The sequence below is a fragment of the Perognathus longimembris genome, chromosome 11 (assembly GCF_023159225.1).
Source record: "Perognathus longimembris pacificus isolate PPM17 chromosome 11, ASM2315922v1, whole genome shotgun sequence".
NCBI classification, from domain to species: domain Eukaryota; kingdom Metazoa; phylum Chordata; class Mammalia; order Rodentia; family Heteromyidae; genus Perognathus; species Perognathus longimembris.
The window spans coordinates 3,694,491-3,720,006 of NC_063171.1; the positions used below are offsets into that span (position 1 = coordinate 3,694,491).

The window sequence follows — 25,516 nt, forward strand, 5'->3', positions numbered from 1 at the left end:
GACTGAGCTCTCACACACAGTAGTGAATCCAGGAGAGGCTTGTGAGAGGACAGAAGGGTCTACTCTGGTGTGTGCCATCCAGAACCAGTTTCCCATGCCAATCTGCATTGTGGATGAAGCCTGGAAATACTGTTCAATACTGCTCAGTGCACCAAGAACAGTTCACAGCTCACTCGTTCAGAAGACTGCTGCCCTCTGCTGACGAGGCATGACTAACAACCTAAGAAGATATCAACACACAGTGCAAAGGAAGGGCAATGTGGGTCCATGTAAGGAGGCTTGTCAAAAAACACATCAAGATAAGGAAATGCAACCTTTTAATAGTTTCCTTGTCTAGTACAAGATAGGTCAGGGCTCCCGGTCAAGCATTCTAATGCTGTAGCTGGTAACAAGAATGACGTGGCTTACATCCGTTGATGTAATATCATGCTACACATAACTATATGATTCCATTTTTAGGTGATAAAATGGAAATATGGAGAAATTTGAGACTTTCTCTGGAGACATAAATATGTGATCAGGGACTGTGCATCTTGATCTCCTAAACACTGCCAGTAAAGTATAGTGGTATAGGCTGTGTTGGGGAAGGAACAAAAAACAAAAGCACTATCACTAACTATAAGGTTCAAGGCAGGTACTACACATAGGCCCCACCCTAGCTTCTCAAAGACAGGCCACAGCACAGAAAAACTCACGGCCACTCAAGGTGATATGGTAAATAAAACGGAGAAATGAATACACAAAGAAGTGTGTTTTCTTGGTCTGAGATGCACCAGGTGAGTACAAATCTCTGTTACTTGTTACTGTGAGAAAAGCATTTTTGCTGCATTATACTTGGAGGGTTCAGAATTTGTTCCAACTTTCCTGGTCCTTCTCTACATTTGCCATATCTGGGAGATGATTCTGCAAGAAGCTTCCTGGGCAGAGCCCAGTCTTTTTCTAGGGTTCCTCTGGGCCAGGAGCCTGCCATGTCCTGCCTGCCATTAGATATTCCAAGTCTGCTAAGAGAGATATTAGGTGTTCTTAACTCAAAAAGATGAATATGCCAATATTCATTATAGTTGTTTTATTATGCTTAGCAAGACACCATATTGCCCACTTTAAATACCACTCCTTTGGCAAGGGGAGCAAGGAGTAGGTTTTGAACTAAGGGATTTATACCTGCTAGGCGGGCACTCTACAACTTGAACTATACTTCTAGATCTTGTATCACTAGTGCTTTTTTTTGTTTGTTTTTTTAAAGTCCATTCACCCAAAGATATAAGCCATGCACTTTCATAGCAGCCTTTCTACTTTGAGTATGGTATTGGGGTCTGAACTCTTGAGCCTCAGGCATGCTACTTGGGCCAGGCACTTAGCCCTCTCAGCAGCTTCTCTAGTAATTATGGGAAATACTTCAGCATCCATCACTCATGGCAGGAAAGGTGGTCTCAAAGGTCTGGTGGGCAGAACCTGTCAAAGGGCACATAGTGGATGTTCAGTTCATTCTGGCCCCTGCTATATGCTGTCACTGGGAACACGGCTCTGCCTATGCCTCTCTAACTCTTGGCCTTCAGTCTGTCCCTTATTGGCCTCCAAACTACCTTCATCCTTGGCTGTGCATTCTCCTTTCCTTGGCTGACCCCACTTACCCAGATCTAAAGGCAAGCACACTGCAGGTGTGGCTCAGGTTCAACAAAAGCCCTTTGGTTTTCACCTGTGAGGCTCCCAAGTTCACATTCCTTCCCAATCTGATGCCAGCAGATGTTTCACAGCATCTACCGCCAGTGGATTCATCCTGAGCCCCTCCCACACTACAACTAGCCACACTCCAGCTCAGGAGTTGTCTTCCATGGGTTAAATTTGAACTTCAGATGCACAATGGAGAACTTAATATTTAAAGTATGCCCCAATTACTACATGAGACAAAAGCCACTGTCTACTTGAAATCTGAGTTTAAACGGGTACACTGTTTATTTGATAAATCCAGTGCTCCTACTTTTATCCCTCCCCTTCTCTCATGCCAGGTCTCACTGGCTGGCACTCAGCTGTTGGCTTAAACAGTGCTCACTGCCCCTGCAGTGCCAACTGCACCACGCCCTCTCAGGATATCCACTAAATCTACAGCACAGCCCGGAGTACTCTCAGGCCTGTCTACACTTGTTGTGTGTGTAACTGGCACAAAGAAAGCACTTCACCCCTCATTTCTTCACCCAGTATGGAGCTTGCACCATCTGGTCCACTTCTCCCTGGCCACAGTGTCGAGTCCCTTATCTCATTTTCCCCCCGACCTCATCTTTGCCCTTTTCTCTTTCTCTAACAGGGACAGTAAACATTACTGTTACATAAACTATTTTATTTATATTTAAATAAAACCAGGACCCTTACATGCACACACACACACACACACCCTTCCTTTCTCCTCTCCATCCACAGCCACATCAAACCCCAGAGATTCTCATTGTGGCCATCTTACTTCAACCTGAAATGAGAGACACCTGTGCTAAAGGCGAGGCCCGCTCCTCACCCAGATGCTAGAGTATTAGTTAACACACAGCTCCAGGCCAGGGCTAGACGTCTGGGGTGACAGAAGATGGGATGCTTCCTCACACCTGTACCCACCGCCAGGTACTGAGCTGCACTCTAAGGGCTGAGACTCCCTCCACCCAGGAAAAATCTTGTCCCGCACAGTGGGAAGGAGACCCGAGAACCTTGGTGGCTATGCTTAAGCATTCCCCAAGTGATCCTGGAGTGGGTGTTGTTTGGGGAAAGAGCAAGAAAGAGCATTTGAGCACCAAATTCCCTAATGCCACATGGTAAGAGGGTACTGACATAATTCTGCATCTACCCAGAAAAAGAAAAGAAAAAGTACAGGGACAGGAATGGCAAGTCTTGGTCTTCAGGATCTGTCCACATCTCTAACCCCCACATGGGCCCTATGAAGGGCTCACTAGCACCTAGGCAATGGGATGGGCTCAGCCCAGCAGGGGAAACAGTTGAGGCTTGATGGTGCTCCCTGTGTTGCCAGTGAGGTTGGTCCTCCCCACACCCCACCGACCTGGCATGCCATAAGTTCTGCAGTAGAGAACTGCTAACAAAGGCTTGGGCCATAAAGGGGAGCATGGACAAGAGCATGTCTTCCAGAGGCACACAGTCCATCTAGCAGATTACAGGCAGGAAAGGCTAGGGAAGGAGGATGAGGTCCACAGTTGCCAGGACTCAGCAGCATACCTAGGGCACCCTGGGGAGCTGCCTTGGGGTATGGCCAGGGCCAGGGAGCAACAGGTGAGAAGCCTGTCCATCCAGTCAGGTTAGAGTACTCATCTTCTCAGGTGAGCTTCCTGTGTCTTCTATATCAAGTTCCCTGAGGGGAAAAGTCAGACAGATGGAACTCAAACAGAAAGAGTTACCCAATAAAAAAAGAAACACAGAGAAAGGGAGACTAGCAGGCCAGAGAACAAGCCTTCTGGATGAGTAAGGCAAAGAGAGAGCTGCCTCCTGATGGAAGCATGAGAGGGAGAGACTGAGGAAAACAAGGCCAACACAGAGCACTGAGACAAAGCTGACCTCTCCCAGAGAAGCACGCAGACAGGACCGTGGGGGAAGACAGGACCCCAGAGGTGCAGGATTCAGAAGCCTGTGGGGCCCTATTTGCCCATGTTATGGGAGGGTAACGTCACTAGTCCTGGCCATGGAGCTAGCTACAGGCTGACACTGCGCTGGTGACGACTCCCTCGGCCTCCTCCGTCACTGCCCTGGCGGCCTCGGCTCTGTGGTCCTAGCTCCTGGCCATCGAGACTAGCATGGTCTGAGAGGCCTCTTAAGTGCTCCACAGAGTCACACTTCTGCAGGTCAGAGGCCACAGTGCGCAAACTCAGCAGGCTCAACGTGTCCATGTCAGGGGTGGGGCCAGGCCCTAGGCTGCTGCCCTCTTCTAGGCCCCCACCCTCAGCCCCTTCAATCCCACTGTCCCCATCCTCAACACCCTCAGGTCCAGCCTCAGCTCCCACAGGGGAGGACCTCCGTGCGCCTGGAGGATGGGGAGGCAGGCCCCGGCGCCGGGCGTGGATCTGCTCACTGATCTGCTCCAGGTTGCGCAGGGCAACTGAGTAGCGAGTCTTGGCCTGTGCTACCTGCTGCTCCAGCTCTGTCACCTTGGCCTTGTGCTCCTGCAGAGGGCGAGGCAGATAACCCACATTATGGGAGGGTCATCTACAGGGCATCTTGCTGTCCCACTCAACACTGTGCACTCTAGTCCCAGAGCCCCGCCTGTCCTCAGGACCTACCAGAGATCTCAGTTCAACCACTTCCTCTGGTTGTCTGCTCTGACTTGAGCTCCCCCTTCTGCAGCCTACTTCCCAGCTCCTCATCCCTGCCAGCTATTCCTCTTTCTCTCCACTGTTCCTCTTCATTATTGGGCTTGGTTCCTTTTCCCCCAGCCTGCATTCCACCAATTCTTCTTTTTTCCTATTTGCCTCTTCCTCCTCAACTTTGTTCTCATCAGCACAAAGCTTTATCTGGCCTCCCATTCCCACACGGTGCACGTACCACCCTCAGCCTCATCACTGTTGTCAAAAAGAGGCTTTACCCTTTCCACCCACCAGGATGGACCATCACACCACCATCATGCCTCCCCATCTGCCCTCCCTCTCTGCTCTCCCAGGCCTTTCCTTTTCTTGTCCCATTCAGCTACCTCCAGGATTTGGCTGAACTGGGCCTTGAGCTCGAAGTAGGGGCGGCTCTTGCCAATGGCTCGTCGGAGTGTCTTCTGCAGGGACTGGACTCGAGCCTCGGCCTGTTGACACAGCCGGGTCACTCGCTGATGCTCCCGCTCTCCTCGAAGCCGCTCCTCCTCTGCCTCATTCACCTGGCCCAGATTGGGTAGGAAGTACACATCACGAATGTGGAACAGGTGCTTCAACCTGGTATGTGCCCCAGGATGCCTATCTGAGCACTGCCTCAGGACAACCTGGACAAGAATATCAGCAACCCCCACACAGTCTGACACACATGGGAGCAGGAGGACAGCAGGTTCATGAGCCTCAAGAGACTTTGTCAGTCACCTATTTTGGACTTGCTACCTGATCTCCGCTAGTCTTGGGAGATGAGATCAAATGTGTTTTTGCAGCCACACTATTTCCACAGCCACCCCTACCATTGTCTTATCTATCATTGGCCACATCCTGCCACTTGGCCTTGCTGATGTTGAGGCCATCTGAATAGCTCACGAGCATGAAAGAGATGCTGGTGAGCACAGTGCACACTGCAGAGCCACAGCTCCGGGGTCCTCAGAGATAAGAAGAGGCCCTGTGTGGGAAGCCACGTCTGTGCACTGGGGTCTTGGGGTCCCCCACATTCCCTGTGCAGTTGGAACAGATTCAAGAAGCAGATGATGACTTGCTAATCAAGACAGCAGTTCAACTGTGCCATACTCTGGGCAGAAGCAACACCAGATCCCCGTTCAACCTCACAGGTGCCCACTATCCCTCATTACCCTACCCCATTCCTTTTTAAGTTACCCCATGTGAAATGTTCTCTCCATTTGCATGAGCCTCACCAGTGAAAGTGGCTCCTCAGTACAAGAATCAAATGACACAGCCACCTCCAAAGAGCTGATACTGGCCTTGCTCAAACTGCAGGTGACAGAATAAACCCATGCCAAGATCTTCTCACTCCTCAGTCTACGTTCAAGAGCTTGGTAATGATATAGAAATTATAATCCAAAAATCAAGGTGCACTGGCAGAGCACAAAAGCAGAGAAGGGAGAACATTCTGAAAACAGAAGCAATCATAAAACTAAGCCTAACAAAATGTAAATGTTGAATCCAGGATGTCCATTAGGGATAAATTGTTTGGGTTAGTCTCATACTCAGTGGGAAAGAAGAGCCCAGAATGACATTCTGAGTCAAAGGAAAATGGAACATGGGAAGCACTGGAATGGGAATAAAGGGAACAGAGCAGTGCTGAGAGCACTTTTTGCCTGAAACAATCAAAACTGAGGGAAGGCTGCAATGGAGGGAAAGAAAGGAACAAGGAAAGGAAATAAAATAGCACAGGAAATACTAGAACCAGTGACAGGAGCCTGCTAACTCCACCCACTCACCTTGCAGGTAGCATGGTTGAGCATCTCTTGCCATGTGGGGTCTAATCGGTTCTTGTCAGCCATGACACCCTGTTCGGCCACAAACACCATCTCCCGGGCAGCATTATGCATGCTCACGGCCCGCTCATATCGCAGTGCAGCTTTCTGCGTCTCCTGCTGGGCCTAGGAGGAGGTGGTCATCAGGATGAGGAGTCTGAGGGGGATGAAGGGGGACAGCACCCAAATACCCACCCTATGAGTGAGGATAGTAGATGGAGAAAAGATCCACTTGCAAGCAATGTCAGCTTCATTTCCCAAACTTCACTAAGAATAAATGCCATGAACGCAACATTCTATCATGCACATTTCCTAAGGATACGGCTGAGGAGTAGAAATAAATATAAAAGCTAGGGCTGGGTGGTTCACTTGCTACTCAAGAGGCTGAAATCTGAGAACTGCAGTTTGAAGGCAGCCCAGGGAGAAAAAAAATCCAAGATTCTGATCACCAATTAACCAGCAAAAACCTGGAAGTGTAGCACAAATCAGCCACAAGTGAAAAAGTAGCATAGAAGGCCTGAGTTCAAGCCCCAGTACCAGCCCTAAGCTCTCAAAGGCTGATGGCCTTTTGCCCTAGAAAAATCTTTACCATTTCAGTTGAAGGTGGGTAGGGCCATGGGCCAAGTATTACTGGAAATATGCTTCAGAGATCCATATCCAGAGGGTAAGTTGAAGAAAAAGCCATGTGAAGTGTTCAAAGATATTCATCAAAACCATACAGATGGACCATCTTTAATCAAACATCAAAAGCCCAAAATGCTCCAGAATCAAATTTCTTGAGTGTCAACATAACACTACAAGAAAAACTTCCAGGGGCTGGGGATGTGGCCTAGTGGCAAGAGCGCTTGCCTTGTATAAATGAGGCCCTGGGTTCGATTCCCCAGCACCACACATACAGAAAACGGCCAGAAGTGGCGCTGTGGCTCAAGTGGCAGAGTGCTAGCCTTGAGCAAAAAGAAGCCAGGGACAGTACTCAGGCCCTGAGTTCAAGGCCTAGGACTGGCCAAAAAAAAAAAAAAAAGAAAAAGAAAAACTTCCATAGCCATAAAATTGAATCATGCACAAAATGACTAAAGACATTTGGATAAAAATTATCTTCAGGCTCTGTGCATAGGGTATTTATGAAATATAATGAATGTCATGAAACCAGAAATACCTCTGGTTCCAAGGATTTCAGATAACAGATTTGACAAAGCAGAAAACTGGAAGCAAACTTGTTTGCATTTGCAGGAAATTCACTAAGAAAATAGTAACGGACCTGATGTGAAGAAATACTCAATCTCTTAAAATGCCATGGGTTTAAAGCTGTATGTAAGCTCAGTGGTAAAATACTTGCTTAGTATGTAAAAGACTCTTGGTGTGATCTCCAGCACTACCACCCCCAAAAAGAATACACTCACTCACACACACACACACAGACACACACACACACAGACATGGTACCATATTTCACAATGGTAATGGAATGAAAATGGTACATATTGTATAATCAGTTTTGCAAAATATGTAGCAAAGTGATTTTTAAAACAAACAACAAACAGCACACATGGTTAGCTGTGCTATATTAATCATATTTTGTATTTTCTTTATTTTGACATCTTGAAGGCAAGCTAGTTGAGAAGGGCTAGCAAATTTCCACACATAGTAAGTCCTCGGTTTCACAGGTAAACCAACCAATGTAAAGCTGAATTCCCAACTACCTTTATCTAACTAACTCTCCACATGCCAAGCCAAGATTTGGCTTGTCCTAAAATCACCTCAGGGCCAGAAACTAGACAACTAGATACAACTCTTACAGCCTAGAGCCTACCATGTCTACTGAAACTAACCAATCCTAAAATCACTCAAAGCTGCCTGCCTCACCCATTCTTTCCTAGGAAAACCAAAATAAACCCCAGAGGGCTAAGCTTTCTTTCATGGCATGTCCCTTCATGAAGTCTTCTTTAGAAATAAACTTCTTTGAAGACATTTTAATTTTATTTTGCCAGTCCTGAAGCTTGAACTCAGGGCCTGAACACTGTCCTTAAGCTTCTTTTTGCTCAAAGTTAACACTCTACCACTTGAGCCACAGCACCAACTTCTGGCTTTTTCTGTTTATGTGGTACTGAGAAATCAAACCCAAGGCTTCACGCATGCTAGGCAAGCACTCTACCACTAAGCTACATTCTCAGTCCCAGGCTGTCCACATATCTAGCACCTTTACACACTGGATTAAAACAAATAATGGATACCTAAGTAGGATTTTGGACAATTTTGGATCTCTTTCTCCCCCCCCCCACCGTGTGTGTGTGTGTGTGTGTGTGTGTGTGTGTGTGTGTGTCCACATATCTAGCACCTTTACACACTGGATTAAAACAAATAATGGATACCTAAGTAGGATTTTGGACAATTTTGGATCTCTTTCTCCCCCCCCCCCCACCGTGTGTGTGTGTGTGTGTGTGTGTGTGTGTGTGTGTGTGTGTGTGTGTGTGTGCTGGTCCTGGGGCTTAAACTCCAGACCTAGGCACTATCAGCAAGTGTGAGTATAATTCAGTGGTAGAATGTTTTGTGTGTGTGTGTGTGTGTGTGTGCTGGTCCTGGGGCTTAAACTCCAGACGTAGGCACTATCAGCAAGTGTGAGTATAATTCAGTGGTAGAATGTTTGCCTAGCATCTGTGAGCCACTGGGTTTGATTATAAAAAGAAAGAAAACTAAAAACTTAAGAAATGGAATAAAAAATGCCAAAAAAAGAAATAGAAACAAACATCAGCAGAACTGAATTAGGTCTTCCACAGAAGAACCCACAAACCTTCATCCCATCATTTCTGAGGCCATAAGCCCATTTTCTAGATCTTAGCCCATAGTAGGAAAGGAACTTCCGTAACCCACAGAGCACTCTTCCCTCAGTCTGTTTTGTTTTATACTCCAAAGATACAACAGTGCAAAGCCCTCCCTGACCAGGTATCAGTCAACCATACCTCCTTGGCCAGCCGCCGGGCCTCATAGTAGGGTCGAGCCTTCTCAATACAGCTCCCCAAGTGGGAGCCCTGTGTGTTCAGCTTCCTGGCTGACTCCTGTAGGATCTTACGATAGGTGGTTCTGGCTTCCTGGCAAAGGGACAGGACAGAAGGAAAACAAGTATATTGATTCTACATTCTCTTGTTTTTCATGAATGTTCCCTTCTGTCCCTGTCTCAATCTGGGAAAGATACAGAGGCATCCAGAGACCAGCCCAAGAGTATGAGATAGGGAGATACACTCACATCTAGCTGTAGCTCCACCTGATTGATCTCCTCGCTGGCCTGGTTCAGGTGTTCCAACTCCTCCTGCCAGAGATGAGTAGTGAGTTAGAGCAAAAGGAAGTAGCTGCAAGTCACCTGTGCAGAGTGGGAGCAATGCACAGAGAAATCCCCAAATGACCAGAGAAGGGAAGTAAGACACTTTGGGAAAGTGTCTTGAGACCTAATGTATGCAATCTTCACAACTCCGCCTTGTATTAGGCAAACAAATCCTCTTTCTAAGGATGAGGAAACTGAAGTTCAGAGAATGCATTACTACAATGCTCACAATATGGTGGCAGTAAACCTGTAGTCTCTCCATCACACTGTACCCCTTTCTCTCAATGGGAGACTCCTTGGAGCTGAAGAGCTCTTCTCCAGAAGGCATGCATGTTCTGGGCTGGAAGGCCTACTCCACACAGGCTTACTGCATACTTAGCACTTCTTAGTAGAACAAAACTCAAGAATTTAGAACACAGACAGGTAGTGGCTCATACCAGTGAGGAAGAACATCATGTAATCCTCAGACCCTCCCCCCAGGACACAATGTCAACTATCTGGGCAGCAGGCCAGAGCTAGATATCTGGAGTGATTGCCCCACCCCCACCCATAGAGAACCAAAGAGCAGGTAGACAAGTTCACAGTCATGAAGACCAACAGGGCTGGAGCACTCAGGGTTCTCCCAATGGAAGGAGCCCCTCAGAGCCTAGTGTGGTTTAAGATGGCAACTTCAAGCAATGTAAGGAAGCTTAGAAGGGCCAAGAAGACAAAAGTAAAAACTGCCATCAGCATTTCAGATGGAAGAGGAAAGGATATAAACCCCAAGGAAAAGCACTACACAGAATCACAAAGGATTGGTGGATGACACAGATCAAGATCTGTGTCTGCTTGGATAATTGGGACCCCATTTCTCAGTGAAGTACATCTTGTGGAAGCAAAGAGAAGCCTTGGGGAAGCAAAGAGAAGCCTTGCTATATGAGTGCCTCACTGATCCCTGAGTTGGACAAAGAAGCAATGAAAAGACTCCAGAGCTTTCTGTGAATTGGCAGAGGGGTGAAAGGGAGATAATCTACAGGCATCCTCCTCTGTCCAAGGAAACACCTAAGTTCCCAGAATTCCTAGGGAGCTGAAGACATTCCTGAAGAGTTTCTGGTCAACACCATGAGCTCTGTCTTCGAGAATGCCCAGTGCTTAGCTTCAGGCTCTATGGAAGCACTGCTTGGTTACAAGTTCTGCCTCCACAAGCCTTGCAGCCTCTCAAAAGGACAGCAGGAACCAGCCCAGTATCCACTCAACAGCAACACCATTACGTCCCATGTGTATACCTGTGATATTGGCTCCCACTCACCTCATTTCACTTCAAGCATCCAGGAACCTGTTGAGGGGTTGGGATGGCATGAATATCTCCCTTTATTCCCTGTATAACTCTACTTCCCATCAATACATACATATACACTTTAATCCTTAATACTTTAAGTTAGAAGAAAACAGGAAATCAGTCAGATGAGTTCAGTACAGTAAAAGAAATACAAGAGCAAAAACCATTATAGGAATAAAGAACAAGTATACGAAAGTATACATTTGCACAAAATGTAAATCCTACCTCAGAAGGGCCATGGGCTTGTCTCTAAATTTTCTTGAATATAGCAATAGACAGCAAAATAATGTCAACTGCATATGGAACATTTAAATTTTTTGGCTTATGTTTTCTGTTTCTTGGTAGCACTGTGAACTGAACCCAGGACCTCTGCTTGAGCCACATCTCCAGACCTTTTTGCTTTTATTCTTCCGACAGTCTTACTAACTTTTTTGCCCAGGCTAGTTAGTCCTGAACCATGTTCCTCCTATCCTCACCTCTCTAAACTAGATTACAGGTGTAAGCAACTCTGCCCAGATACAATACGAATTTTCTAGCAAGCACATTTTTTTTGTCTGAGACCAGAACTTGAAGTCAGTACCTGACACTTCTACTCATTGGCTGGCACTCTATCAACTGAGCCACACCTCCAACCCCACAATCACATATGTTAAAAGTAAAAAACCAGGTGAAATTAAAACAAACATTTCACTTAACCAAATATACCTAAAGTGTTGTCATTTTAACATGCAAACATAAAATATTAACCACACTTTTACGTTCTTCAAAACAAAACCTTCACTATCCACATGAACTTGACTGTTTTGGTACATCTCAACTTGAGATCCTGGCATCTGAGTTATACATTGGGCAGTGTAGATCTAAAAGCTGACATGCATATTGGGAACTGATACAGCCAAACAATCCAATGATATGAAACAAAAAAATAGCAGGGAGCTGACACAATTCAAGGACATGAGAACCCTTAATGGGCAACATCAACAATGCCAGACACAGAGCTCCAAGTTTCGCACTGCTTCAGTATCACCCAAAGGGCTCTAAAAAAGGCAATTGCTGTCAGAGGTGAGGCAAAATCAATCCCTATGTGCCCAACTTCCTTTAGCTCAATTTGACCCACAGGGGTTTCAGGCTGTCTACAAGTGACCAATCTTTTGGCAGCTTGTACTGCATTGAGCTAAGGCTCATTACATGAAAAATGATGGGAAAAAGATTTGTGACAGTCTGGTCTAGATCCAGGATCTAATCTTTGATTTCATTGTACTGAGTGCCCACTTTGTTAAGATTGAGGCTCCTTGCTCAGATGTCTCAGAAAAGGCAGGAGTACTATAACCTAGAAAAACCACAGCCCTAATAGAAAAGTTAAGGCCTCAGGACTGCAATAATCACTGATTCTAAGGGTGAAGAGAAGTAGTGTCAGGGATTAAAGACCAGCTTGCAATGTTCACATAAGCAAACTGAAGTCCAATATCAGATGCCTACTTGTTTGTATGGCCCAGAGCTCACATTCCCCAACACTGCTTCAACAATCAGAAGTAAATAGCTCAGCATAATTTGTCCCCAGTGAAAAAGTAACAAGTGCTCTTTCTATTGGCCAGTGGTGGGAATGGGCATCCTCTTGCAATTAAAGAAAATCACTTGCTGCCAGGAGTGGTATGTATGATCCCAAGTTTTGTGAGGCCAAAATAGGAAGATCACAAAAGTTGAGTCCAGCTGGGCCTGTCTTTAAAAAGGTAAGCTGGTCACCGGTGGCTCAGAACTGTAAACTTAGTTATTCAGGAGGCTAAGATTTGAGAATCATGGTTTGGAGCCAGGCCAGGCAAAAAAGTCTATGAGACTCTTAACGCCAATTAACCACCAAAAATCCAGAAGTGTAACTGTGGCTCAAGTGGCAGAACACAAGTCTTGAACAAAAAAGCTCAAGGTCAGTGCTCAGGCCCTGAGTTCAAGCCCCAGGATCTATCTAATCTATCTATCTACCTACCTACCTATCTATATCTAACTAGAAGAAGCCAGGGCAGCAGAGAGCCTGGCGGGCAAGGTAAGCATGGGAAACAGAGAAAACCAGCTAAGAGCATACCCCAGGCAACAGAGTGGGAAGTCACTAAGTACTCAAGGTATTGGGTTTTTTTTGGTTTTTTTTGGCCAGTCCTGGGCCTTGGACTCAGGGCCTGAGCACTGTCCCTGGCTTCTTCCCGCTCAAGGCTAGCACTCTGCCACTTGAGCCACAGCGCCGCTTCTGGCCGTTTTCTGTATATGTGGTGCTGGGGAATCGAACCTAGGGCCTCGTGTATCCGAGGCAGGCACTCTTGCCACTAGGCTATATCCCCAGCCCTCAAGGTATTGTTTTGAGCAGTCACAACACATTTCATTTGGCCTGCTCCACCAGGGACTCCTGGCACTCTGCTAGAATGGAATTCGAGGAGGACTAAATCTGAGTCATCTTCCATCAGTGAGCCAGTGGCTAGCAGGGAGTGTAACCTCCCTAGGGCACACTGGATACATTCCCGGAATGCCAGGCCACTGAGTCAAAAGCATGGGTACTCAGGCTAGAGTCTTCCATCTCACCTGTGGACACCCTGGTCCTCTCCCACCATCATTAAAAGACTCAGGGAGAAAATACATAGGACCATAACTTTTCTGTGAGTGTTAAACCAACACGGACACAGAGGTGCCAGTTCACCCTGAAGACTGTGGAGGGGGCAATAATGTGAGTGTATCCACACATTTGAAAAACAATGTGGCATCACAAAAAAGGCAGAGCAAAGCACAGGGGATTAATGAGACCCAAGTCACCCTGGTACCACCCTTCTTTCCACTAAGACCCTTTCTAAGAAAGCTGGAGGACTTTGAGAACTCTGATGAGATGTCAACATGGGGCTCCAACCAGTGACCTTCCCTAGAGGGTGTAATACAACATAGTAAAGTACTAGCTATCTTGATGCCACTACAAAATGGGCACAAGCTGCCTGCATACCAAGACATTCCAGCCCCACATCAGGGGACAGCCCCTCATTTTGAGATATTCCTAGCTCAGTATGCTGGGCCCTGGCTGTGTATTGAATCACCTCTTACCCCACTTGATGTGTAGCAAATGTTCTATGACTCCTTGGTAAGGTTTGATGGATTTATGGGTAGAGACCAATGACACAAACTGAAAATTCAGAAAAATGGACACTCACAGAAACTGTCAACTGTTAAATGAACCTCAAAAAGCATGTGTCCTCATCTTCTCCCCATCTGAGAACCCACACAGAAAAGGGCAAAAGATTACTGTTAGGAATGGCCCCTATAGTGGGGTACTTTTCACACAACTCATTAAACCTTTGCTGAGGCTGGAGGAATGGCCTAGCCACTTAGGTCATCAAATCCTTTCTTCTCTGTGCAACCACAATGTTCCACAGCATGCTACACAACTTAGCAAGAGAAGCTAGGATCTGGTTTCCTCCTATAAGTGACACTGCAAGCTCAGTGTGGTAAAGTGGATCCTATACCTCCTCAGGATGCCAACGTGCATGGAGCTCATCTGATAGAACTCTGTAGTGACAGACACGTTCTATTTCTGTACTATCAGTACAGCATTGTCAATATAATACAGGAGAATTCCACTTTTTATCAGAGATGTTAACTTCATAAAAATCACAAAAGACTGGAGATTGCTTGAATACAGCCAAAGACTTTTACACTACAACTTACCTATTCAGTGGACAACAAACCAAACAAGAAAAAAATGAATGATTTCAATGTAGCACTCATGAGGCACAGCAGAAATAAATTACTGACTTATGCCAGAAATAAATAGCACATCAATGCTTGAGTATAAGCATTTTTGTAGTGTGAGAGGCACTCCCCTAACTCTCCCATGTCCTGCGAACCCACATGAAAAAAATGGCCACCTAAGATTGACTTTAGTTCCTTCACAATTCACTGGAACAATCAAATAAGGTTTGGTGACAGAGAAGCCCAAGAATTCAAGCCTGAGATAGTTAAGTCACTTCCTCAATGTCATAATCTTGGAGATACAACATGACTAAATGGCAGGCTTGGGCCCTAACACACAGGGGAATCCTGATCATTACCTTACCATGACACTTCTCCAGGAAGTCATTCTAAGCCAATGTCTTGTACTACAACCCAGCTTTAGTTGGCCAGCCATCAACCCTACCCTGTGCCCCAAAGTCTCCCACACAAAGGTCCCCACCAAGCAAATTGTTAATAGTTTCAAGCAATAAATGTCTCTCCCATTACTGAGCTAGTAATGTGTAGTTAAAACCTGATCATAACTGATAAAACTGATCGTACATACAAAACTTTTTAATAGGCCCAAACCTGATGCCAACTGAAGGGTCTAGCAGTTTACAGATATGAACTTCACTAGAAGACAGAAATGGGGAAATGAAAGATTCCTTCAAAACTCTCCTTATCTTGGAATTGCCTCATTTCATCTCTGACACAAGCAGCTCTTCTGCTTAGAGTATAACATTCTATCTTCTACTAACTTAAAGTGTACCATGTGGCAATATGGGTTCAGTGACTTCAGTCAATCTCTCAAGGATACACCCCAGCATCTCACAAAAGGCCCTTCTCAGTGTTCTATCGACACTTTTAGACACACATTTTTTTTTGTATTTGTCATGCTGTACTGACATGGTTTGTTGACAATTTTTCCCAAACCAAAGCACTGAGGAGAGATTAAGTCTTAGCTTGAGTTCATCTCATAGCTCTTCAGAAACCTGGACTCGTGAGTTCCCTTCCTCTCCTTCCACTCATTCTTCTCACCTGTATTCTAGGATCCAATTCTTCCTCCTCTCTTGGGGACAATTTGGACTCACTACTGCTGCTTCCACCTCCTCCAGGCTCCTCTGCGACTGGGCTCCTAGGGACTTCATCCTCTACAACCTCTGGCTTTAGTTCCCCCTGTGGGGTCTCCCGTCCCCCTGGAACCTGTCTGAACTCAGCCATGATGACTGGGAGAGGGCAGAGCCATTAGGAACAAGAGAAGACTGACATGCTGGGACCAGGGCCCAAGCCTGAGGTTTCCTGGGCTTTGGATAGGAAAGAGAAGAATTTCTCTTCTCAAAAATGTAGGGGAAAAAAAAGAGGCACTGAAAGAACCTCACACTTGGTTATTGAGTCAATAACCAAGTCAAACTGATAGTCAAACTGCCAGTGGAATCCCTCAAACTAAAACCTTGTCTGTGCAAGAGTTCTTTCTTCCCCACTGCAGGGAGTCCACCAAGAGAGACCAGGAGAAACAGCTCGAAAGCAGGGGGCAAAGGGGGCCTGGATCCTGGGCCAAGGCCTGCGAAGGGAAGCACCATTCGGGAGGGTGGAGGCAGGCGCCTCCAGGCTGGAGTGGCAGATGGAGAGATAAGGCTGGACCAGAGCGGAAACTTGGGGATGAGAGTCTCTGGGGTGCTGTTAGGAAACAAAAGCCAAGTTATATGTCAGCATCCGAACTTGGCATCCAGCTCCTTCCAATCAATCCCTTGATCTCCCAAGGACTAAACTTGGGTGCCCCCACCCTCAACTTTCCTCAGCCCTCTCACCCCAGCCAATCCCCAACCGGAGCCTTCCAGACTTGCCAAAGAGCGCGCACCCCTCCTTCGACCTCTCGGTTTCCCGCCCCATACCACCCGCCGCGGACTCCGCGGTTCACCTTGTAACCCCCAGCCTCGCCCCAGCTGCTCTCACGTACTTAACCCTGAGGACAAGCTGCGCCTCCGGTCTCCACCCTACACCTGCCTGCGATCCCAAGGCTCGGAATACGGCCTCAGGAACACGGCGCGGAAAGGGAGCTTCACTACCTTACCTCAGTTTTCCTTTGCATGTGCGGAGCTTCTAAGCAGCAAACAATTTTCGCCCTCCCTCCCGGCAACAAGCAGATCCAACCAAAACCCGAACTGGCCGAGAGGAAGCGGAACTTCGTCATCCCATAGCAACGCCCTCTCGGTCCGGTGCTTCCCGGTCAAGCCCTGAAACCTCTGCCCCGCGGTCCCGCCCCGCCACTCCGATGCCGTACAAAATGGTGACTCAGTGTTTCACACGGCCTCGCGTTTCTTCATTCTCCATCATTTTCTGCCAAGGATGAAAGTAAAGAAAATATGACTGCACTCTTCTGCGGAAACCGAAGTCCTCCTGAGCAAAAGAGTATTAGAAATAAAACGAAGGTTACACAATGACGTCAGCTAGAGTGCCGCCATCTTGCCTTACGGCATACAGACGCGGCTAGTCGGAAAGTCACTCCCTATCTAGGCCGGCACGGCGCCGGAACTGATCACAAAACTTCCGCGTGTGGGCGGTTCCCTTTTAGCCTGGGTCCCTGGCTGTGTAGGCGGAAGTCGAGTTCCAGAACCGATTCTTCCTTCTCTGATTACCGCCATCGGAACGCTGGACAGCTCCAGGGGGTCTTCGGCCTCTTCAGTCCGGCCTCACCCAGAGCGTTCCAGTGCGGAAGCCCGTTGGTCCGCGAACATCCAGGAACTGTCTGCGAGAACTTCTGGTTGGGCTCCAACGCCTTCGAAGGGAAGCAATTGTACATTATCTTGTGGGTCGTTATCATTACCCAACTCAATATCTGGTGGCCTTTTTGTTGCTGATCTGCCAGTTAAGGAGTTTACTAGGGAAGGACTTCGGGACAAGATGCTTTCTTCCTACTTCCCCAGAGTCTCCTTGAGGTTTGCCCAGGAGATGAGACAAGCCAAGGGACCAAATCCTTCCTCTTCCATTTGGGTCCAGCCAAATACAAACACAACCAGACATTAGTTAAAGCAGTGAACAACGGTTTGGGGTACTGTTTATAGTCCATAAAGAGCTGAGATCCATTGATAAATAAGATGTCAGATTAAAAGAAGTGGAGTTTTAAGAATAGGTCAGTGTCACCAGCTGTGTGTGAAAAAGCCCACTGACATTGTGAGGTCAAGCTCCAGAACAGGCACGCGACACACACACACACATGTTGGTCCATGTAAATGTGATTTGGCCTGTTAATGGGCTGTCCTGTGTGAAACAAAGAATTCCACGATTCCTTTCAACAATGAAGGCTTTATTCAGGATGATTTAAACAGATATAAAGTGCATGGAGGAGGGAGATGGGGCTTAATTTACAACCTGGAGGAGGGGAAATTTACAAGCAAGGAATCCGCAAATGGAAAATTACTGAGAAACTGGGAGGAGGGATTGCCAGGCCAGCCTAACAGTATTCTTGCTGAAGACTGGCCAGGGTGATCAGACTGACTTTTGCTGAAGATACAAAGGTAGCTGAGAATCCTGATTACATATCCAGTATCAAGTGGATCCTGAATGGAAGAGGGGAGTTCTACATGCTAAACTTGATTTTACAAGATTGGACAACGTTAAGCATAGGTAGTAGTTTGATAGCCTGAGCAAACAAAGGCTCTCTGCCATGCTTTTTCAAAGACTGGGAGGTAGAGACCAGTCCTTCCTGATGCTTATATTTCAAAAGAATGGCTCCCTGGTTGTTGAGATTTATACCCCAAACATCTTAAAAGGGTAATTCTGGGCCTTTTTAGTAAGTAGTGGAAGAAAGAGAAATCAGAAGTCAATAACTATGGGTTGGCCAGAATAGACAACAAATTCTCCTGACAGCACTGTGGTTTCTTAGGCTGCTATCATTTTAGGGACATGGCCATTGCTGCTATCTAGAAGCTAGACTAGAATTCAGCTGTCTTTTAGAAGAGAAAGATATGGTTTTGATTGTTTTTATGTTGGTCCTGGAGCTTGAACTCAAGGCTAGCACTCAGCCAGTTGAGCCACAACTCTACTTCTGACTTTTTGGTGGTTAAGTAGAGATGAGAGTCTCACAGACTTTCCTGCCTGGGCTGGCTTTGAAGTACAATCCTCAGATCTCAGCCTTTTGGATAGCTAGAGTTATAGGTGTTAGCCCCCAGTGCCCAGCTTAGAACAGAAGTTTGGGTGGAGATGTTCTATGCCACAAGTTCTGCATTTTTTAGTCCTCTTCTTCCATCCCTTCACCCCAGGAATAATCACCTTAAAAAAAAAAAGTTGAGGGCTGGGAATGTGGCCTAGTGGCAAGAGTGCTTGCCTTGTATACATGAAGCCTTGGGTTCGATTCCCCAGCACCACATATACAGAAAAAATGGCCAGAAGTGGCACTGTGGCTCAAGTGGCATAGTGCTAGCCTTGAGCAAAAAGAAGCCAGGGACAGTGCTCAGGCCCTGAGTTCAAGGCCCAGGACTGGCAATAAAAAAAAAAATGTTGAGAACATAGCTCAATAGTAGAATGTTTGCCTAACATGCATGAGGCACTGAGGCCCCCAGAATTGGAGTATGGAGGAGGATAGGTCCAAACATACTCATTTTAAAAAGAAAATTTAAAAACAAGTTTGGGCTAGCCTCCAGGGCTCATACTTATAATTTTGTAAAACTGGAATTTGACTGCAGTGACTCTGTTTAAACCATTGTCTTTTGTCTACCCTAGCCTGAACTATTCTTGTTCCCATGTAGCTTACAGTTTTAGTGTTCATTTTGTAAACTGATGACATTCAATCTAATTTAAACACAAACCAGAATATATCATTCTTACAATCTAGTATACATACAAACATATGTACATAAATTCATAACAAGTTCCAGGGAAAGATCCTTACCCAACTTCCCAAGTTACATGCCAAACATTTTAATGTTATTTTTTTCATACAGTGTTCTAGTACGTTGATTTTATTACTCACCCACAGTGTAAAAATCCTGTTCAAATGCCATTGTTCCCCAAACACTGCTACTAGCTCCTGACCATCTTGACCACCCTGACTGTATGATCATCTCCCTGAGGTCTCCATGTAGATGCCCCCACCTCATTAAGTCTCCACTCAGTTACCTGGGTAACCAGCTGACCTGGAGGCAGTTACCTTCCCTTTCCCTGAGGTCACATCTTAATCCACCTGGCCACACCCCTTGCCCCTGCCCTAGATATAAGGCAGGGCTGGGTGGGGGTCGCTCTCTTCTCTCCTTTCTCTCCTGCCTGAATACCGCGTGGTGTTCTCCTTTACCGGCTACCTACTTTAAAAAACCTAACACTGACCATCTTGTGCTATGCACTGTCCCTGAGCTTCTGACCACCTCACTTTCCCTGAGTGCTGTGACTCACCTAGCTGCAGGGCTCCAGCCCCATGGTGGGTGACTATTACTTCCTCATTGGTGGTGTGTCTCTATATTCCTCATAGATCATATCCTGGGGGCTAGAAGTCTCTCAGATACCACTAGTTTATCCCAGGTGAAACCTTGTTTGCTCCAGATTTAGCTCTTCTATCATCCCCTTTTTCTAAATCCTACCTTGTCTTCATTTAAAATGTTGGGAAATGGTTTGGTAACATGTAAATTGCACCTTCTTTCATCACTTTTTATGATAAGTGCCTCAGAGAGATTACTTCTCTCAATGCCTTTGATTCAGCTTAGTCCTGAGTTCCACCACACTTCAAAAATCTTCTGAATTGGCTCTGTTTAAAAGCATTTTCAGGGGCTGGGAATGTAGCTTAGTGGTAGCATGCTTGCTTAGCATGCATGAAGCCCTGGGTTCAATTCCTCAGCACCACATAAACAGAAAAAGATGGAAGTGGAGCTGTGGTTCAAGTGGTAGAGTGCTAGCCTTGAGCAAAAAGAAGCCAGGGACAGTGCCCAGGCTCTTAATCCAAGCCTCAGGACTGGCAAAAAAAAACAAACACAAAAAAAAAAACCATTCTCAGTGATGATGGGGATTTCTACATTTGCATCTTTCAGTAAGATAACTACTAGCCTTCTGTAGATCCTGAGCACTGAAAATGTGGTATGACTGAGGAACTGATTTAGTTTGGAGGTTGTGGGTAGGTCAGGATACTGTGTCTCTTTGTTTTCCTCACTGGGCCTAAATTCCTGGGTTCAAGATCCTAAACCTCTTGAGTACCTGGGACTCAAGGCTTTGAACTTTGATTCTCAGATTTCAGCTTCTGCACCCAGCTATATCTGGATGGCTATATTTGTTCATTTAATTCTCACCAAAACTGTTATTCTTTTGGCTCTTTTGAGAAATGGTCTCACTGTGGTGCCCCATTCTCCTCAAACTACCTGAATATAGCAGACTCTCCACAAATATCTTTATGTGTATATAAGGATGCATGCCAATACTGGTGCCCGAACTCAGGGCCTGGTGCTCTACATTGGCTTTTCACTTAAGGCTGGCACTCTACCACTTCCCTTTCTAGATTTTTGCTGGCTAATTGAAGTCTTTCGGGATGGGAATGTGGCTTAACGGTCCCGTGCTGGCCTAGCATGCATGAAGCCCTGGGGTTCGATTCCTCAGTACCAAATAGACAGAAAAGGCCAGAAGTGGTGCTGTGGTTCAGCCTTGAGCAAAAGAAGCTCAGGGACAGTGCCAGGCACAGAGTTCAAGCCCCACAACCAACAAAAATAAATAAATAAAACAAAATATATCTTATTGTTATTGTAGAGGTGATGTACAGAGGGGTGACAGTTATATAAGTGCATTTCTTTTTGAACCATGTCACCCATCATTTTGTTTTTTCTTTCTTTCAGGTTCTCACTTGGCTTCTGGTATGAGCTCCAGTATGAACTGAAGGGAAAGATGAGAGTCTTGAAGGGTCCACTCTGACACCCAGACACAAAACTTGTACCCTACAAGAAACTTACTCACTGTCTTACATAAGAAACTGCAACCCCTCTATACTTCACTTTGGCAATAAAGGCGGGGGGGGGGGGGGGGGGGGGGGGGGGGGAAACCCAACAACAACTTGGACCCTAGAGCAGAGTCCATGGCAGTTGTAGGAGAATACAGCATCTTTGTTTAGGTTCCATTTGAGCTTGTGAGTTTGTCATTTTCCTTTGGGAAAGCAGTGGCCCAGGAGTAGGAGGTTCCATGTTTCCCAGAGGCCCCTAGCTGAGGCACAGCACTCACTAGAGTATGAACATGGTTTTCTGACATTTGGATCGGTCCCTGGGTCTTCAGGAGTGTCATTCTTATGAAGCAAACATCCCTGGGAGCAGACATCCAAATGGAACCGGCCGCCCAGGAGACTAGGTTAAAATTCCCTCCAGAAGACACAACGTCCTCCAAAATCTCCTCTTATTTTGCAAAGGCGCTCCGCTTTCTGCCGCGCTTTCCTTAAAAAATCATCATCTTTGAAACAGGAGGCTGGGATTTAAAGTATACTACCCCTCCCCTCAAAACTTCAGGCGGAAAAAGAAAAGTTTATTTGTTACCGCTGGCCCCGCGTTGTGGAGGCGCCCTTCCGCGGTGGAGGTGGCCGGGAAGGGGGGTACACCTGGCGGGGTTGGGTTGGGGGAGGGGGGTGAGCCTCGGCGTCTGAGAACCTCCCACAGCCCCGAGGAAGGCGGGACTAGTGGTCCAGGAAGTGACCTCAAAGAAGAGGGCGGTGACTGCCCCAGGTGCCCAGTCACCTGGATGACGCAGGTGCTGGGCGGAGACTTGGCGGGGAGGAAAACAAAGGGGAGGGGGAAGTCCACGTGCAGACTGGCATGAGGAAAGCCGCCTTCTCCCAGCCAGACCCAGCAACAGACTTAACACGAATGACAAAATGGTAAGTTATTTATGGTGCTACTTCCCCTGTACTTTTATATTTGAAAATGTCCGTTAAAAATATTTTTCATGGGCTTGTTCGTTTAATCCTAGCTACTCAGGAAGCTGAGATCTGAGGATCAAGGTTCGCAGCCAGCCTGGGTAAAAATATCCATGAGACTCTTATTTCCAATTACTCACCAGAAAACCAGAAGTGGTGCTGTGGCTCAAAGTAGTAGAGTGCTACTTTGAGTGGAAAAGCTCAGAGACAGTACCTAGGCCCTGAGTTCAAGCCCTACGACCAACCAAATAATAATAAATTGTAATAATTTCCCCCTGAAAATACATTTTTCTTCTCCCTATACTTCTATTCCACCCATCCCCATCAGCTCAAATCCATTTATTTTAATTTTTAAAATAGTTTTATCTTCAAGTAGTTATACATCAACAAATCAATTATGAGTACGATAAATCTTGATTAATCACCCCTCTGCCCTTCCCCATCTCTCTTAACCCTACCCATCCCCTGAAGTCCACAAAGTTTGTTTCTTCATTCCTGCACCACACAGTGCATCCTGCTTGAGAGCTGCCCGAGCAGTACCCACCCACGGCCTCTCCTCACAGCCTGGAGGGGAGCAAGCACTCCAGAACTCACTTTTGCAGGTTGGCTATTTTTAAACTTTTTTTTTAATTGACCATACTTACATTCAAAAAAATGATGACTGACCCTGTCTGTGCTCATACTTCAACCAGAACATTCATCCTGAATTTCCATCTACTGTAAGAAAATAACTCTTTTATTTTAGATCTGAGACCGACTCCAACTCAGTACTGATATTTTGCTCTTTGGCTAGCACTCTACCACCTGAGCCACACCCTCAACCCCTGTAGGAAAATGACTGATTTTGTTTGGCTTCTCCTGATCTAATGGTTGACACAGAGCTGTATTGAGCTACAGACTATACCTAATCTCCAGATCCTGCAGGATCAGGCTGGGGACAGATCCCTGAACCTTAAAGGAATGTAGTCGGGCTGGGAATATGGCCTAGTGGTAAAAGTGCTCACCTGGGTTTGATTCCTCAGCACCATATATACACAAAAAGGCCAGAAGTGATGCTGTGGCTCAAGTGGTAGAGTGCTAGCCTTGAGCAAAAAGAAGCCAGGGACAGTGCTCATGCCCAAGACTGGCAAAAAAAAAAAAAAAGAAAAAAGAAAAAGGAATGTAATCAATAGTGAGGCCAACCAGGTGAGGAGGGCTGTCACACTCATGCTTTTAAAGGAAATGGGAGCTTCTAGGCATGTAAAATAAAGGCTGACCCTGATTCTAGATGACTGCCTACAGCTACTTGCCAGAAGGATTTGAGAAAAGCATTTGAAATAAATAGGATAGCTGAATAGATTTGAGCCTTAAAGGGGTTTCTCAACCACCCTTGGTTCTCAGATCTCTGGTGCTGGGGCAGTAAGTACAAAGAATTTAGATATCCTGAGAATTACAAAGACTGCCCTTTCCTTTTCCCTTTCTTGAAAGTGTGAAAAGTCACTTCTTAGATAATGCTACCCAGTCTCCCAGATTTTCTCTCCCATCCCTACCCACAAGTTATATAGCTCATTTTCATTGTAGTGTCTGGTGAGTACCACTGCTGCATTTTCTCACCCTTTGTCCCTCCATTTCTGTGTACAGCCTTACCCTCCCAAAGACATATAAACAGGACAAAAAGAAAAGAAAATGAAAACAACAATAAAGAAAAAAACTCTTGTTTCCATTTCCTGGAGTTCATTTCAATAAATATTAGTTTGTATGATCAGAGGCGCATAGGCATTGTGCCTTTGTGCTTCTCTCTTGAGTATCTTCCTTGGGGCTGGGAATATGGCTTAATGGTAGGGTGCTTGCCTGGCATGCATGAAGCCCTGGGTTCAATTCTGAGCACCACATAAACAGAAAAAGCCGGAAGTGGAGCTGTGGCTCAAGTGGTAGAGTGCTAGCCTTGAGCAAAAGGAAGCCAGGGACAGTGCCCAGAGTCCAAGCCCCAGGACTTGCAGGAAAAACAAAAGTATCCTTTGGTCTTACTGTTGAGTGAATGCCTAGAGCCCTGCATAATTTATCAAGTCTCAGTGTATTTTAGATCAAACTTCTAGATATGAGAAAAAAGCAAATGCTATTTGTCTCTCTGATGTTGACTTACCTCACTTCACATTTGTTCTAGGTCCATCCATTGCTTCATATTCCCTTTTAACCCCTTTCCTGGATTTTGAGTTGCCTTTATTACTTAGGGGCAGAAGAGAATAGTTTATTAGATACTTGAAAGCTCCAGCACAGAAGACCACATGGACACTGAGTCACATACAGCCAAGTACAGCCAAGTTTATTGTCAGCAAGCTGATAGGCTGACCCTCTAGGGTAGGGACAGCACCTGTCTTGGTGCAAGGGGATATCCTTATAGGGCTAGGGGCTGGGGATGGAGAATTCCATGAGGGGTGGGGGGTACTCTGCAGTCACAGCTGCCCGCTTTGAGAGCCCCTGTGCTAATTTCAGGAATGGGCCATACTTTATTATAAGGCCAGAGATGGAGTGTCTCCTGAGGCTAACAGTACTGACCAAAGCCAAAGAAAATCCTTGAGTTCTCAAATGCCTCCCCTTTCTTAGGCCTCAGCCTTTTAATTGTATCAGGTTTGAGCCTTTGCCCAGGCTACTGCTGGTCCTCTAAACTTACTTTGCCCTCTTTGTCCTTCAAGGCCTGGCGGGGTTCACTGCTATGACTCAGGAAAGGCTTCTCAGGGGAAGTGGTTGGCATAGTCCAGGTCCAGGGGATTTCTTATCAGCTAGTATCTCTCTTTGACATTTCTTAACTCATCCCCAGGTGGGAATCTCATCTCTACCAGAAAACAGGCTGGCATTCTTCTTTCTTTTCCCCTCTCCAGCAGTGTTGAACGTTCCCTCTGGAACATTCCTGTTCTCCAGGACAGGTGTGGTCTGTCCCTCTTGCCCTTCCAGGCAGTACAAGGACACTTCCTCCATGTTTTGGGTGCTCCTGTGTGGGAGACAGACTTCCTGATTAGGTTCCAGGAGTAGAAAGCCATAGTTCCTTTTCCCAAGGCAGTATGGTGGCAGGTGTGGCTGGCTCATGGTGACCATTTCTCCTCAGGGATGGTGATGTAGGAGGAGCCATAATACCTGTCCTTGAGAGAAGGCACGCCAGAATCCATAGACCAGCTTCTCAAG

The 25,516-nt window shown here is 46.3% G+C and overlaps 1 protein-coding gene across 2 annotated transcripts; it reads right to left on the bottom strand.

The window, feature by feature from the left end:
- Nucleotides 1-300: 300 nt before the first annotated feature.
- Sh3bp5l (SH3 binding domain protein 5 like) lies at nucleotides 301-16,696 on the bottom strand. 2 transcript variants are annotated; one of them, XM_048356646.1, is made up of 7 exons: nucleotides 16,562-16,670; nucleotides 15,529-16,167; nucleotides 9,360-9,422; nucleotides 9,076-9,204; nucleotides 6,083-6,244; nucleotides 4,673-4,846; nucleotides 301-4,148 (listed from the first exon to the last, which is right to left on the bottom strand). In XM_048356646.1, the coding sequence occupies exons 2-7, from the start codon at nucleotides 15,709-15,711 to the stop codon at nucleotides 3,681-3,683; spliced, it is 1,179 nt and encodes a 392-aa protein (XP_048212603.1). In that variant the 5' UTR covers nucleotides 15,712-16,167; nucleotides 16,562-16,670; the 3' UTR covers nucleotides 301-3,680. The 2 variants fall into 2 exon arrangements, with proteins under 2 accessions (XP_048212603.1, XP_048212604.1); XM_048356647.1 differs by lacking the exon at nucleotides 15,529-16,167 and having other exon boundaries at nucleotides 16,562-16,696.
- Between the last annotated feature and the right edge of the window lie 8,820 nt (nucleotides 16,697-25,516).

What these genes read in the sequence shown, in the direction of transcription:
- Sh3bp5l (XM_048356646.1), bottom strand. Translation starts at nt 15,711, where the DNA reads ATGGCTGAGTTCAGACAGGTTCCAGGGGGACGGGAGACCCCACAGGGG. An exon ending in AGGTGGAGCTACAGCTAGAT is followed by an intron (nt 9,205 to 9,359) that starts GTGAGTGTATCT and finishes TCCCTTTGCCAG; the next exon opens with GAAGCCAGAACCACCTATCG. An exon ending in AGTTCAGCCAAATCCTGGAG is followed by an intron (nt 4,149 to 4,672) that starts GTAGCTGAATGG and finishes CGCCCTCTGCAG; the next exon opens with GAGCACAAGGCCAAGGTGAC.